At 47.8% G+C, this 15,594-nt stretch overlaps 1 protein-coding gene across 2 annotated transcripts in view; it reads left to right on the forward strand.

Moving 5' to 3' along the window:
* The window catches only part of tsnare1 (T-SNARE Domain Containing 1), a 1,154,852-nt gene that overhangs the window by 425,564 nt on the left and 713,694 nt on the right, over positions 1 to 15,594 (forward strand). For both annotated transcript variants that reach the window (XM_072468282.1, XM_072468283.1), the window contains exon 4: positions 7,094 to 7,163. In XM_072468282.1, the coding sequence (XP_072324383.1) occupies positions 7,094 to 7,163 (70 nt within the window). The remainder of the gene's footprint in view (positions 1 to 7,093; positions 7,164 to 15,594) is intronic.

The raw sequence follows: 15,594 nt of genomic DNA on the forward strand, positions 1-15,594 counted from the left end.
GGAAACCCACGCAGACACTGGGAGGACGTGCAGACTCCGCACAGTCAGTGACCCAAGCCGGAATCGAACCTGGGACCCTGGAGCTGTGAAGCAATTGTGCTATCCACAATGCTACCGTGCTGCCCTTAAGAACAAATAAATCTACACTATATCATTTAACCGTAATCCATGTACCTATCCAATAGCTGCTTGAAGGTCCATAATGTTTCCGACTCAACTGCTTCCACAGGCAGTGCATTCCATGCCCCCACTACTCTCTGGGTAAAGAACCTACCTCTGATATCCCTCCTATATCTTCCACCTTTCACCTTAAATTTATGTCCCCTTGTAATGGTTTGTTCCACCCGGGGAAAAAGTCTCTGACTGTCTACTCTATCTATTCCCCTGGTCATCTTATAAACCTCTATCAAGTCGCCCCTCATCCTTCTCCGTTCTAATGAGAAAAGGCCTAGCACCCTCAACCTTTCCTGGTAAGACCTACTCTCCATTCCAGGCAACATCCTGGTAAATCTTCTTTGCACCTTTTCCAAAGCTTCCACGTCCTTCCTAAAATGAGGCGACCAGAACTGTACACAGTACTCCAAATGTGGCCTTACCAAAGTTTTGTACAGCTGCATCATCACCTCACGGCTCTTAAATTCAATCCCTCTGTTAATGAACGCGAGCACACCATAGGCCTTCTTCACAGCTCTATCCACTTGAGTGGCAACTTTCAAAGATGTATGAACATAAACCCCAAGATCTCTCTGCTCCTCCACATTGCCAAGAACTCTACCGTTAACCCTGTATTCCGCATTCATATTTGTCCTTCCAAAATGGACAACCTCACACTTTTCAGGGTTAAACTCCATCTGCCACTTCTCAGCCCAGCTCTGCATCCTATCTATGTCTCTTTGCAGCCGACAACAGCCCTCCTTACTATCCACAACTCCACCAATCTTCGTATCGTCTGCAAATTTACTGACCCACCCTTCAACTCCCTCATCCAAGTCATTAATGAAAATCACAAACAGCAGAGGACCCAGAACTGATCCCTGCGGTACGCCACTGGTAACTGGGATCCAGGCTGAATATTTGCCATCCACCACCACTCTCTGACTTCTATCGGTTAGCCAGTTCGTTATCCAACTGGCCAAATTTCCCACTATCCCATGCCTCCTTACTTTCTGCATAAGCCTACCATGGGGAACTTTATCAAATGCCTGACGAAAATCCATGTACACTACATCCACTGCTTTACCTTCATCCACATGCTTGGTCACCTCCTCGAAGAATTCAATAAGATTTGTAAGGCAAGACCTACCCCTCACAAATCCGTACTGACTATCCCTAATCAAGCAGTGTCTTTCCAGATGCTCCGAAATCCTATCCTTCAGTACCCTTTCCATTACTTTGCCGACCACCGAAGTAAGACTAACTGGCCTGTAATTCCCAGGGTTATCCCTAGTCCCTTTTTTGAACAGGGGCACGACATTCGCCACTCTCCAATCCCCTGGTACCACCCCTGTTGACAGTGAGGACGAAAAGATCATTGCCAACGGCTCTGCAATTTCATCTCTTGCTTCCCATAGAATCTATAGCAGAAGAATTAGGCCACTCGGCCCATCGAGTCTGCTCCGCCATTCAATCGTGGCTGATATTTTCTCATCCCCATTCTCCTGTTCTCCCCATAACCCCTGATCCCCTTGAAGATAGATCCTTGAACAACATCACACGCAACAATGATTGAATTGCAGGCAATTCTGTGACTGAATGGAATTTTCTCGTGCTGCCCACGGCAGGTTTGGTGAGGAGCAGGAGAGGAGAATCTCGCGGGAGCCAAAAAGTCAGGGACGGGATTCTTCGCAAACCGGTGGGGCGGGCAACTCCGGCGCGAAGGAGTGGCGTGCACCGTTCCGACGTCGGCCCGCCTCAAAGGTGCGGAATCCTCCGCACCTTCAGGGGCTAGGCCGGTGCCAGACTGGTTTGCGCTGCGTGGTTTGGCACCACTCCAACCGGCGGCGAACGGCCTCCGCGAGTTGGTGCATGCGCGGGAGCGCCAGCGTGTACTGGCATTATCCCAGCGCATGCGTAGACGGGGGTTCATTTCCGCGCCGGCCATCACGGATCAGTACATCAGCCGGCGCGGAGGAATAGAGTGCCCCCACGGCACAGGCCCGCCCGCGGATCGGTGGGCTCTGATCGCGGGCCGGGCCACCATGGGGGCACCCCCCGGGTCCAGATACCCCCGCACCCCCCCCCCCGAGGACCCCGGAGGCCGCCCGCGGAGCCAGGTCCCGCCGGTAAATACCGTAACATACGCCGACGGGACCGGCCTAAAACGGGTGGCCATTCGGCCCATCGTGGCCGGAGAATCGTCGGGGAGGCTGCTGCCAATGGCACCCGACCATTCCCGCCCCCGCCAATTCCCTGGCATCGGAGAATTCGGCAGCCGGCGGGGGCGGGATTCACGCCACCCCCCCCCGCCGATTCTCCGACCTGCTGGGGGGTCGGAGAATCCCGACCCAGGGCTCCACCGGCATGAAAACTGGTCGGAATTCTTCCAATGGTAGTTAATTGCAGGTTGGTCTTCCTGCTGGTTGGTGACATGGACGTCATTTGCATTCATTAGCACCTCATGTTTGATCATTTATAACAGCTGGCCACTGGGATCCAGTCAGCGATTAATTATGTCGGTCTCTAACCTGAATGATAGATTAATGAGTGCAAAGGGGTCATCCGTTCCCAAGAGATTTTGTGTGAGGGCAGGGGTCTCCTCCTCCTCTCTCCGTCTCTCTCTCCTTCTCTTTTCCACTACCCCACCCCCCTCTGCTGCACGCCGTAGTTTACCTGGACAACACTGCACTGCAGGACATATGCAGCCACTACAACAAAGGTTCAAAGTTTGACGGGGGGGGGGGGGGGGGGGGGGGGAGCTGTAGCTGCTGATGTAGCTGCTCATTTCATTTCATTTCATTTCATGAAGACCAAAGGGGACACTGTGGAAGGAGAGTGAAGGCAAGAAGACTGGCAAGGAAGTGAATGAAAAAGACAAGCAATGGAAGGCTGAGGGAAGCGAAGCTCGACTCCGAGAAGGCCGCGTGAAATACAAACAAACAAGATGGTCGAAGGGATGTCAGATGTATTACTGGCACTGGGACCTTCAAACCCGCCAGCTGACGGTGGGCAGAATTTTCTGGAAACATGTTGAGTTGGGATGGTGCAGCCAACTGTATCAAAGGGTGAAGACAGGTTCAGCAGGACCAAGAAGGATAATTCACCACGGTCACAGTCAAGTAGGATGTAATTCTTGACTTTCTAACTGTGTCATGTGTGGAAACCTGACTGAAGGGTTTCAAATACGGAATGGTGGGAAATGTAAGCAGAGATTTTGGAGCTGAAATATAGGTTGGAGATTTGGCAGTATTTTGCGAGGTCAAGGGAATGTTTTTTTTGAGGGAGGTGGGAACAGCACCTGGAGAGAGAGAAGCATTGATGATATTAGCTAATGTAGGAGCCAGGAACGGAAGTTGGATGGTTGGAAGAGAGGAACTAATGAACACTGCAGGTTCAGGTCTGCTGTGAGTCTTTGAGGAAGTTTGGCTCAGTGTGCTAAGGGAGGAAAGGGAAGCGGCAGACACCCCCGAATGGATGTTTTCAATCTTAGTGACAAAGAAGTCCTTGAACCCTTCACAATTCTTGTTGGAGGAGCGGGGAATGTATGAAGGTGGTTAGCATCGAGAAAAGAAGCTGGTGAATTTTCTTTGCAATCCAGCATGTTCCTGGAATGGAAAAATGATGTCAATTATGGACTCCCATGTGGTCCAGCCAGATCCAACATTGGATGGCTAAACCAGGTTTCTGTGAGAAAACATTAGGTCTGCATTTCCTGAACTTCCGTAACCGGAAAGAATGATCATGGCAAGTGAAAAAAGAGTGATGGCTTTATTGGGAATGAGATCGCTGTAAACACACGACTGCGTGGCAAAATTTGGTTCCAACTCCATCTACCAGTTTGCTGACGATACGACCATAATGGGCCTGATCTTGAATAACGACGAGTCCGAATACAGGAGGGAGCTAGAGAACCTCGTGGAGTGGTATAACGACAACAATCTCTCCCTCAATGCCAGCAAAACTAAAGAGCTGGTAATTGACTTCAGGAAGCAAAGTACTGTACACGCCCCTGTCAGCATCAACGGGGCCGAGATGGAGATGGTTAGCAGTTTCAAATTCCTAGGGGTGCACATCTCCAAAAATCTGTCCTGGTCCACCCACGTCGACGCTACCACCAAGAAAGTACAAGACCGCCGATATTTCCTCAGGAAACTTAAGGAAATTCGGCAAGTCCACATTAACACTTACTAACAGATGCACCATGGAAAGCATCCTATCGGGCTGCATCACAGACTGGTATGGCAACTGCTCGGCCCAAGACCACAAGAAACTTCAGAGCGTCGTGAACACAGCCCAGTCCGTAACATGAACCTGCCTGGGAAAACCGGCAGTATAATCAAAAAACCCTCCCACCCGGCTTGCTCACTCTTCCAACTTCTTCCATCAGGCAGGAGATACAGAAGTCTGAGAACACGCACGGACAGACTCAAAAACAACTTCTTCCCCGCTGTTCCCAAACTCCTAAACAACCCTCTTATGGACTGACCTGATTAACACTACACCCCTGTATGCTTCACCCGATGCCAGTGTTATGTAGTTACATTGTGTACCTTGTGTTGCCAAATGAAATGAAAATCGCTTATTGTCACAAGTAGGCTTCAAATGAAGTTACTATGAAAAGTCCAGAGTCATCACATTCCAGCGCCTGTTCGGGGAGGCTGGTACGGGAATTGAACCATGCTGTTGGTCTGCTTTCAAAGCCAGCGATTTAGCCCTGTGCTAAACCAGCCCCAATGATGTATTTTCTTTTCTTTTCTTTTCATGTACTTAATGGTGCTGAGCTTCTCGCAGAAAAATACTTTTCACTGTACCCCGGTACACGTGACAAGAAACAAAAATCCTAATCATTACAGTTGGGGGGTGAGGGCTGAGTTTGAGTTGGTTGGTAGCTTCAGTAATGTCCATGTGCATGAAGGGCCATTCTGTCTCCTCCATCTATCTGTGAAGCTGGCCAAGCCTTCTCCTGCACAAAACTGGTGAGTTGCAGCAGAACTGCCATTTGCAACCATTGCTCTTGATGGTAAATCCTAAACATGGGCCACATGTGGAAATGTCCTTCTGAGCTTGACCATGACCGACCATGGGGTATCACCAATATCATACCTGTTTTGGGCCAAACTTAAAAATCTCCCTGTCGATTAGTTAGATAATAGATGTGACGATAACAAACGGTCCCTTATTTGTCCGGGCTTGAGAAAAATGAGTAACGAACAATGAAAATAAAAATGACGTCAAAAGTAAGGAGATCAGAGGGAAAATGTATATTGTTATATATCTTGACAATTGGAAAGAAGGGAACAAAGTAGCAGCATATTAATTTGACATTTGAAACTTTGTATGCTTTTTACATACTCTTACTTTCTGAGGTGTGGCTGAAGAGAGCAAACGCAACACAATTAAATTCCGTTTGAGGTTTAGAAATTCCCAAGATTAACTTGAAAAGGATGGCTTTAAAAGACCAGCAAATAAATTGATTGTGTGACGGTATTCAAAAGTTGCAGAGGAAAATTGGGTCACCTTTAATGTTGAGCATTGAGCACATTCTGACAAGCTCAGGCTGAACAAATGTGAATTTAAATGGAAAATTACATAAATCAAAAAGTAAAATACAGGGGATAAGGGAAAGGATTCACTGGGATTGATAAAGAATATGTCGAAACATGGAATCATCAAAATTGAAGGAGGCCACTTGGAGCATTGTGTCTATATTGGCCGACAAGTAATGATCTAGCCTAATACTACTTTCCAGATTTATCCCATGGCCTTGTACTTTATGACACTTCAAGCGCATATCCAATTTCTTTTTAAATGTTATGAGAGCTTCTGCCTTTACCTTCAATTCAGTCAGCGGGTTCCAGATCCGCATCACCTGCTGGGTAAAACAAAAATACCCCTTGAATCTCTTTTCAACCGCTTAACTCTTACTCAAAATATACATTGCTGGTTATGGACTTCTCAGTCAAGCGGAATAGGAGCTTCCTATCCACTTTTTCTAGGCCCCTCAGAACTGAATGCACTTCAATTACATCTCCCCTCAGCCTCTTCTGTTCCATAGAAAAAAAACATTGCCTATCCAAACAATCCTAATTACTAAAATGTCCTTTTCCAGCTAATGTCCTCCTCTCGGAATACAATTTGCAGGAAGGAGTGAGTCCTGTGGTTGTCCAATGGGGAAAGACCGAGGTTCTGATGGTGGCCTGGCACAGCCCCGTCAAGGGATGGGGGTTCCTATGGTGATCCAGATGGAGTCTCATGGTGGTTTACTGATAGCCGATAGAGGGAGATGACGCAATGTGGTGTTTAATGAGAGGTGGTGGTTTTACTGGGTATGTTGGGTTCTTCCCTAATGCTGGGATCCACTGGGTAAGTTGTTGCCTCTCAATGCCCTTGACCCACAAGTTCTTGGTAAGAAGGCTCCATTCACTTCCTTTCCTGAAGCCGTAGAAATTCAACAATGACACTTAAAATGAAGGCACATATTAGTATAAAGTGATCAACTCACTTCCTGCTAGCAGATTGGTCATCTGGCCCACATCCTGCCATTTTTAAAATCAAAAATGGACAAGTTTGAGTTAGGTTGGATATTCCTGGCAGTTTTGCATTTTAACCTCAACCTACCTGTTTTGGGAAGTATTAGCTCAGCCCCATCTCTGACCCACTTCATATGCTGAGGGACAATTCCAAATATACGCTGTCATTGTCAATTTTAAATAGACCAAAACTGGAGGATTCCTCCATTTCCAATTTTCAACCCTTGACGTTCTGCAATACTATTGATGGCTATCGAATTGAAATTGCAAAATCGCTGGTTTTAAATTTACTGCATCTTAGTGGATCACGCAAAAGCAAAGAGGTAGAGTCTTCATGGAAGAACCTGATGTTTCTCAGCCACTGTTTCAATCTCTCATTCTCATTAATCCTCACCTTTCCTTTGCAGTGACTTCATTAGAGAAGAGTTTGCAAGCTCTGGGGACACCTAATGACACACAAGAGCTTAGAGATGGACTGTGAGTCATTTTTTGATATAGATTTTTAGGAAAAGACTAATGGCTTTGTCTACTGTTTTGCTCGAGCTGCATTGTGTAATTTTATATCTGTGAATAATGGACACATACAAAATGGTCATTGATTCCTGTAAAACTGGACTGAGAAAGATCATCAGATGTAACAGAGACATCCTAATATCATCATAATGTGAAACTTGAAACCAATTTTGTCTTTTCTGTCAAGGACATTTAGCAATGGGATTGAGGGTTGAACTGGAGGACAAGCTATACTTGAATATAGAAATGCTGCTAATTGTAATATGTTCAAACTGATTATGTTTGGGGCAGGCTGACAAAATACAATTACTTCATAATAAAGATGAATGAATTGTTCTGAGGGTAAGGCTTGGGGAAGTAACTTTTTATTAGTATTGATTTATTTTGGTTTATTGCAAATGTTCTTATCAAAAATGAGAGAGTAGAAATTTAATTATTTTTCTCTTCCACATCTTACAATTGTTGACAGTGAATAAGATTACTACTGGCTAGATAGATTGGTGGTTGCCTCCTTGGTGTTTCCCTGTGCCACTTGGCATAAATGATATGGAAATGCCAGCGTTGGACTGCAGTGGGCACAGTAAGAAGTCTTACAACACCAGGTTAAAGCCCAACAGGTTTATTTCAAATCATTTTTTTTATGGGCATAGTAAGAAGTCTGACAACAGCAGATTAAAGTCCACCAGGCTTGTTTCAAACCACTTTTCGGAGCGCAGCTCCTTCATCAGATGAGTGAAGAGGTGGGTTTATATGTGGTTGTGGAACCCACCTCTTCACTCACTTGATGAAGGAGCTGCACTCTGAAAGCGAGTGATTTGAAACAAACCTGTTGGACTTTAACCTGGTGTTGTAAGACTTCTTACTTGGCATAAAGTTAATAAATAGGACTGGCTTATAATGGGGGACCATCAAAGTCTATCACCTTTGAACGTACCAAAGGTCCAATGAGGTAACAGGTTCAAATCTTGTCTACATATTAGATGAGGTGCTTCAAAAGATGTGATGAGGAAGAGTTTGGTAACTTATTTTTCTTTATCCATTTGTGCATTCCGGATGTCACTGGACAACTAAGTGGTTGACTGGGTAACTTTGGAAGACGATTAAGAGTCAGTCACACTACTGTGGGTCTGAACTCCTATATAGGCCTGATTCGGTAAGGTTTTTATGTCCACCCAGTAGTTTCAAGGGATGGTGTTTAATTGAAGTGCCGGAGCAGGTCTCACCCATCAGCTGGAGAGCCAGCGAGAGTGCTATGACATCCCCTTTGGGGGATGGCCTGCTGACCCAAATGTCCAACAGACCTTCACCAGGATCCAGGACTGCGGAGGCTGAAATCTCACCCTTTGAGAAATGCCAGACAATCCTAAACTGGAGGCTTTGCAGGTAATGGCAGTGGGAGCGGTGCTAGCCGCCGGCAGTGAATGCGGGGAGAGTCCTAGGATTGCCGAGGGGCACAGGTGAGTCAGGATGGACTGGGGTTGTGGAAGTGGAGATGACCAATAGTCAGTAGCAAGGGAAGGAAGGAGGACTCGCTGGACTCCCACTTCCTGTTGCTGTGTCCCTTGATCAGCCAATGAGTGCCTTTGAACGAAGAACCCCTCCTGCAAGCAACCTCAAAACTGTTAGCTTTTCAGGGTTACTGCATGGTAACTACCCTGCCTGCTGGTGGTTGAATAATAACGATGATGGGGTGAGGCCCTTAAGTATAGGCATTAATTGCACATGGTCACCATTACTAATGGTAGCTTTTTATTCCAAGTTAATTTGACAATCTCAATTCAATTTCCTCTGTTGCTGCGCTTTCTTGTTTATCTTTCAAAGTGAAGATGGCCATCTTGATTATCTGGGATGTGTGGTAGGGTTCCAATGGGTAGATTGGCAAGTGGTAAGACTGATATGCACCTGGAAGGTTCTGATAGGACAGGGTACTGCAGACGACTGAATTCTGGGTTGCGTTTTCCCACTGCCTCTGTGGGTTTGCAAAGCAGGCACTGCCTTTTTTCATTTGACTGCGCCAGGTACAGTAACCCTGGGTGAGCTTCTTCCAGAACACAGAGGCAACGTCAAAACTCCAAAGTGAAGTCTTTGTGGTCTCCCTGTAGCACTTCCTTTGACCATCCTGTTGATCGCATCCCAGGATCAAGCTGGCCACAGGTGATTTGCTTTCGTAAGCAAGTGTCATGCATTCTGGCTACTGGGCCATCCCAACTCCGTTAGAACTGTCTCAATATGGTGCGGGTGCTTGGCATACCAGCTCAGGTGAGCACCTCAGTGCCTGATGTTTCCACTGCCACCTGAACTTCAGAAGGCAGCTCAAGTGCAAGTGGCCTTCCTCACCTCCCCCCCCCCCCCCCCACCCCCCCCCCCCCCCCCCCACCCCAACCTTCTCCTGCCCCCGCAGCAACACGTTTTCTGGAGGTGGAAGTGGCTCACCTTTGGCCATTGGTAGGATATTCCATTCCTGCCTTAGTTGATGGCCATTTTCGTTGCACTCCCGCCGCACCACTGGTGAACCCGGCGTCGGTGTTCGGTGGGACCGGAATATCCCACAAACAGGAAGGGCTGGAAAATCCTGACCTTGGGCTCGAGAGAGAGAGAGAACTTCCCTGGAGCAGATTGGTATATTATAACTGTTTTCTTTGATTGCAAGGCCGGAGCTGTCTCGTGCATTGGAGAACAAGTCGGCTGAACTTTGCATATCCAGCTTTGAACCATGCACAATAATTGGCAAGCAGGAAGTCTTGAGGTATGTCTTTGGAGACCTTGGTCTTTGCCTGAAATCATCTCCTTTTGAGAAACTTTTGTGCTATATCCGATTCTGATCCTGGAAGGCATCAGAGAGCTTAGCGGTGCAAAAACATGCTGAAAAGGGTCGGTGCCAGCACGCAGCCCTGTTTAACCCCATCAGTGAGAGGGAGTGGACTTCAGTCACTCAGCGTCACCCTGGACATGTGACAGTATACTGTCACTTGAATGAATTTCTCAGAACAGCCAAATTTTTCCACTACTGTCCAAAGATCCTCCCAGTGGACTGTGTCAAATGCCTTGAACAGGCTAACAAGCATGGTGTAGAGCTGCATATGCTGTTCTTGGCATTTCTGCTGGGGATGCCAAACTGCAAACACTATCAGTTCTTCCTCGACCTTTTCCGAAACCACACTGGAAGATCGCATTAAGCAGTTCAGAGGATACTGACTTACTAATTTTCTGGCAATGGCAAGAGTGAGATTCTTCTACGATTGTCACAAGAGTTCCTTTCCACTTATACAGGTGGACTATGGAGGCTCTTTCTGATCTTGCAAGCTGTTTTCTTGCTAGCACATAGATTGAAAGTGTTCAAATTAGCCATTGACTCCACCACTCTGGAGCTCAGCTGGGATAACATTAATTACTGTAGCTTTGTTGCTGGACAGGAGTTTGATTGCGTTTGTCGTTTCTAACATGGCAAGGTCATCAAGTTAGCAGTTGATGGCATCTTGTGACAACCTGTTGATTGCTTCTTCATTGATGGATGAAGGCTTATAGAGAATGTGATTAAAAAGCTTTGCCCAACTTCCTTCATTTTCAGGTTTTTCTGTGAGCCTTTGGTGTTGAACTAGTTAACAGACCCATAGATTTCATAGATAGCATTCTGGAATCCTTTCCAGTCTTTATGGTCTGCCTACGACTGAAGTCCATCTACTGTCTGATTCAACCCAGTGTTTTGCATCTTTCTGAGCTTGAAAAGAACATCAATGGTCACCTTTTGTAGAAATGGCAGCGCAGCGGCACGATGGTTAGCACTACAGCCTCACAGTGCCAGGGACCTGGGTTCAATTCTGTCCTTGGGTGACTGCCTGTGAGAAGTTTGCATGTTCTCTCCGTGTCTGCATGGGTTTCCTCCAAGTGCTCCGGTTCCTCTCACAGTCCAAAGATGTGCCATTTAGGTGGATTGGCTATGCTTAGTGTCCAACGATGCGCAGGTTAGTTGGGGTTACAGGCATCAGGCGGGGAAATTGCGCTTGGTAGGGCGCTCTTTCAGAGGATCGGTGCAGACTCGAGGGGAAAAGCCTTGTGCGGCACTGATTGTTAAGGCAAACATGCAGATCTATTTCCTGACCTTCCCTCAGCATGAGGATCAAGATGTATTTCCGCGTGTCATGGTTCAAACAGGCATGAAGGAATTCTCTCAGGGAAACTTAGCCAAGCAGAGGTAAAATGGACCATCATTTCCTTGAGGATGACTTGCAGAACTTCATGGATAAGGTACTCCACTGTTCTCGAGGCCTTTAGTCCTGTCTCTCACAAGCACCAAGTTCGGTTTGCTGAAAAAAACAAGGTACTCCTGAAACTACTAGAGTACAAATCTGGGGAATAGATCTTGATGTTTGCCTTGAAGCTTTGAGGCTTTGGTTACTTCAACAGTCAACGCTACGCATGGCTTTTGTTACACACACATCTTGCCTGTCCTGGTGATGACGTTGTCGATTAGATGCCAATGCATATCCTTGGGTGCCTCCAAGACATTTTGTTGCAATGAGGGAGGCAGAAAACTATGTTACTGATTAAGAGCTTCTGCTCAGCACACATCTTCTGCAAGAGGAGACCATTGATGTTTATAACTGCAAACCTTGTTTTTTCCACTGACCCCCTTCCCACACTTGGTGATCTGCACCAAATCTTGCACAGGCGTTTTCAAGAATGATTAGCTTGTTCAAGGAGTGGAGCTCATCAGAGAATTTATCCTTGACTTCATAAGGATCAATCATGATGCAGGTGTACACCCGATTGAGAGTTACTTGCATGTTGCCACGCAGGGCGAGTTGAAGTGCCATCAGACGATCATTGATGCTCTTGGAAAGGCAAATCAACTTACCAATGAGATGGTTCAAGACCACAAAGCCGACACCAACTTTGTGCTGTTCTACTTTTCCACAGTCTCTCCAAAACCATTTCCTTGAGCTGACCCTCAAATACACGTATTGCTGGGGGCGGCGATCTTGCCATGGTACCTCGCCAACTCTCTATTGACGAGGGCAGTTTTTCTCTTGGGTTAGTCATCTGTGGTGCTGCCCATGAAAGTGAGCATATTCCATGTGCCAATGGTGACCAGTGTCGCTACATTTTTTGAGATTAACTTATGACCATACTGTTGGGAAGCCTGCCAACTGTGGCCAGCAATGGGTGACCAGGACTTCTGTTGTGTCTTGTCGAGCTCGATGCCTTCTACAAGGCAGTGCTGATCCACCTTCAAGACAATTGAATCTTAGGTTGGTCTCATCCACCTAGGCCACCAGAATTAGTTTTTGCATGCCTGGGGAGAGAAATCTTTAAGTCGCTGAGAGCAGGAGACCCAATGGCTCCCCTCGCCTGGATTGTCCTGCCTGTCAAAGTGATTTACCAGGCGTGTGGCCACAGTCACATTCTGACAACCGCTTAGAGTCCCGGGTAAAGCTGAATAAAGATGCGGACCAATACGAGATGTGTCAATCAAAGAGTTCAGTGTGTCTGCCTTCCTTATACCTTTGCTGGTGCTTTAGTATTTTTTATTTATTTTTAAGTTTGATTTTAAATTCTTTCATGGGACGTGGATAGGCCAACATTTGCTGCCCATCACTAATTTTATTTTGGGTGGTGTGAGCTGCTATCTTGAACCGTTGCATGTGGTGTAGGTACACCCACAGTGCGGTTACAAAGGGAGTTCCAGGAGTTTGGTCCAGCGACAATGAAGGAACATCAGTATAGTTCCAAGTAAGGATGGTGTGTGGTTTGAGGGGGCACTTGCAGGGGGTGTTGTTCCCATGCATTTGCTGCCCTTGGCCTTCTATGTGGTAGTGGTCATGGGTTTAGAACAGTGTTCTTCAAACTCGGGGGGGGGGGGTTGCGGGCTGGTGTCGGGAGGGTTGCGGAGCCGTCCTTCGTGGCGTTCCTGATCGCGCAAATCCCTGCGCAGCAGCCGGCTTTTAATAACGCAGGCTGCAAGCGGCCTTTAAAATGGCCGCGATCATGTAAAAAAAATTTGGCCGCATTGCTCATGCACGCACTATCATCGGCACGCATGTGCAAAACTAAGCGCATGCATGTCGATGATTGGGCGTGCATGCGCAGTGCGGCCGCTATTTTTGTAAACGGTCGCAGCTTTTTGTTTTACAAGTTTGGGGGGGGTTTTATTCATTTTATTCATTTATTTTATTCATTTATTTTATTCATTTAATTTTTTTTTTCATTTGTTTTATTTTTTTTTACGAGTTCGGGGGGGGTTTTATTTAATAAAATTTAACGGAAAAAAATGCAGAACTTTGGACAGATGGAGAATCCATACTTTCCGACACCGGACGGCTTCACCTTCATCCAACAGGTTCCATTGAAGGAGCGTGTAGGAGGGCCAAAGGGACGCAAAACCATTTCTTCCATTTTTATCAGCAGCAAACAAGGTAAGAGAAAATGGTGGGTCGCTCGGGTCGGCCGGCGTGGGTCGCTCGGGTCGGCCGGCGTGGGTCGCTCGGGTCGGCCGGCGTGGGTCGCTCGGGTCGGCCGGCGTGGGTCGCTCGGGTCGGCCGGCGTGGGTCGCTCGGGTCGGCCGGCGTGGGTCGCTCGGGTCGGCCGGCGTGGGTCGCTCGGGTCGGCCGGCGTGGGTCGCTCGGGTCGGCCGGCGTGGGTCGCTCGGGTCGGCCGGCGTGGGTCGCTCGGGTCGGCCGGCGTGGGTCGCTCGGGTCGGCCGGCGTGGGTCGCTCGGGTCGGCCGGCGTGGGTCGCTCGGGTCGGCCGGCGTGGGTCGCTCGGGTCGGCCGGCGTGGGTCGCTCGGGTCGGCCGGCGTGGGTCGCTCGGGTCGGCCGGCGTGGGTCGCTCGGGTCGGCCGGCGTGGGTCGCTCGGGTCGGCCGGCGTGGGTCGCTCGGGTCGGCCGGCGTGGGTCGCTCGGGTCGGCCGGCGTGGGTCGCTCGGGTCGGCCGGCGTGGGTCGCTCGGGTCGGCCGGCGTGGGTCGCTCGGGTCGGCCGGCGTGGGTCGCTCGGGTCGGCCGGCGTGGGTCGCTCGGGTCGGCCGGCGTGGGTCGCTCGGGTCGGCCGGCGTGGGTCGGCCGGAGTGGGTCGCTCAGGTCGGCCGGCGTGGGTCCCGAAGGTCGGCCGGGTTGGGTCCCGAAGGTCGGCCGGGTTGGGCCCCGAAGGTCGGCCGGGTTGGGTCCCGAAGGTCGGCCGGGTTGGGTCCCGAAGGTCGGCCGGGTTGGGTCCCGAAGGTCGGCCGGGTTGGGTCCCGAAGGTCGGCCGGGTTGGGTCCCGAAAGTCGGCCGGGTTGGGTCCCGAAGGTTGGCCGGTTGGTAAAAAAGGGTCCCCGGAAAAAATGTTTGAAGAACACTGGTTTAGAAGGTGCTGCTGAAGGATTTGAACTCTCATCTCCTGGCCTTGTCCACCTCTCCGGATTACAAGTCTGGTAACATAGCTACTAATGTCACATTGCCACCATTTCTGGTCTGCATAACTCATTTGCACACTGTTGCTCTCTCTCATTCTGTATAATTTAGTTTTACATAGAGCAGTAAATATACTGATTGAGTTAATTGGGTATGGTGGTGCAATTCTTTACGTATTTCTGCAATAAATAAATAACAGATGCAAATTTACATGTATCCAGAAGCTACTGAACTGCTGTTGAAAATCTTTTGAGTTGTTTGTAACGCATTCATGGGTTACAGTAATGTGGAGATTAAATTTTGCCTTGTAACTCCATGCCAAACATCCATCATGATCTATTTAGGTAGTTGTTAATAGACATCTGAGTATCATAAATAGTGTTAGCTTTGTGTTTGAAATTGTTTAATGCAGCTCTGAGGATCTGCCTGAAAGTGCATATATCCTGTTTTCTTGTGGGTAATATAAAATTTGCTGATTTAAAAAAAATAGTGATACTTAAATATATATACAGAAAGAGTTGTTCTCTTCCCAAATACAATTAAATTAACCAAAATAAGTAAATAAAAATGTATGTTCTTTTTGTCCACGACCTCTTGGTCAATCTCAACCTATCGCTGGCCTTCAATACAGCCCCATTGCTCCACGCCATCCCCCCCACCCCCAAAATAGTATAAATATGATCATATTTCCAGTTCTCTCCAGTTTTGACAGTCATCCAAACTTGAAACGTCGGCTCCTTTCTCTCTCCACAGATGCTGTCCTACCTGCTGAGATTGTTTTGTATTTTCTGTTTCTGTTTCAGATTCCAGCTTCTGCAGTAAATTGCCTTTGTAATAAAAAATATCGGTCTATTTTTCAAAAGATAATATTGTTGAGGTTTTCTGGAACATGTAACGTTTCAGGTGATGGATGCTGTTCTGTTGTGACCATATTTGAAAAAGGGCAGCAAAAATAGACCTTCTGAAGTAAATAATTTCTCTCAGTTCTGACCCGTTCTGGAAACAGTAG

The sequence above is a fragment of the Scyliorhinus torazame genome, chromosome 11 (genome assembly GCF_047496885.1).
Source record: "Scyliorhinus torazame isolate Kashiwa2021f chromosome 11, sScyTor2.1, whole genome shotgun sequence".
Taxonomy (NCBI): Eukaryota; Metazoa; Chordata; class Chondrichthyes; order Carcharhiniformes; family Scyliorhinidae; genus Scyliorhinus; species Scyliorhinus torazame.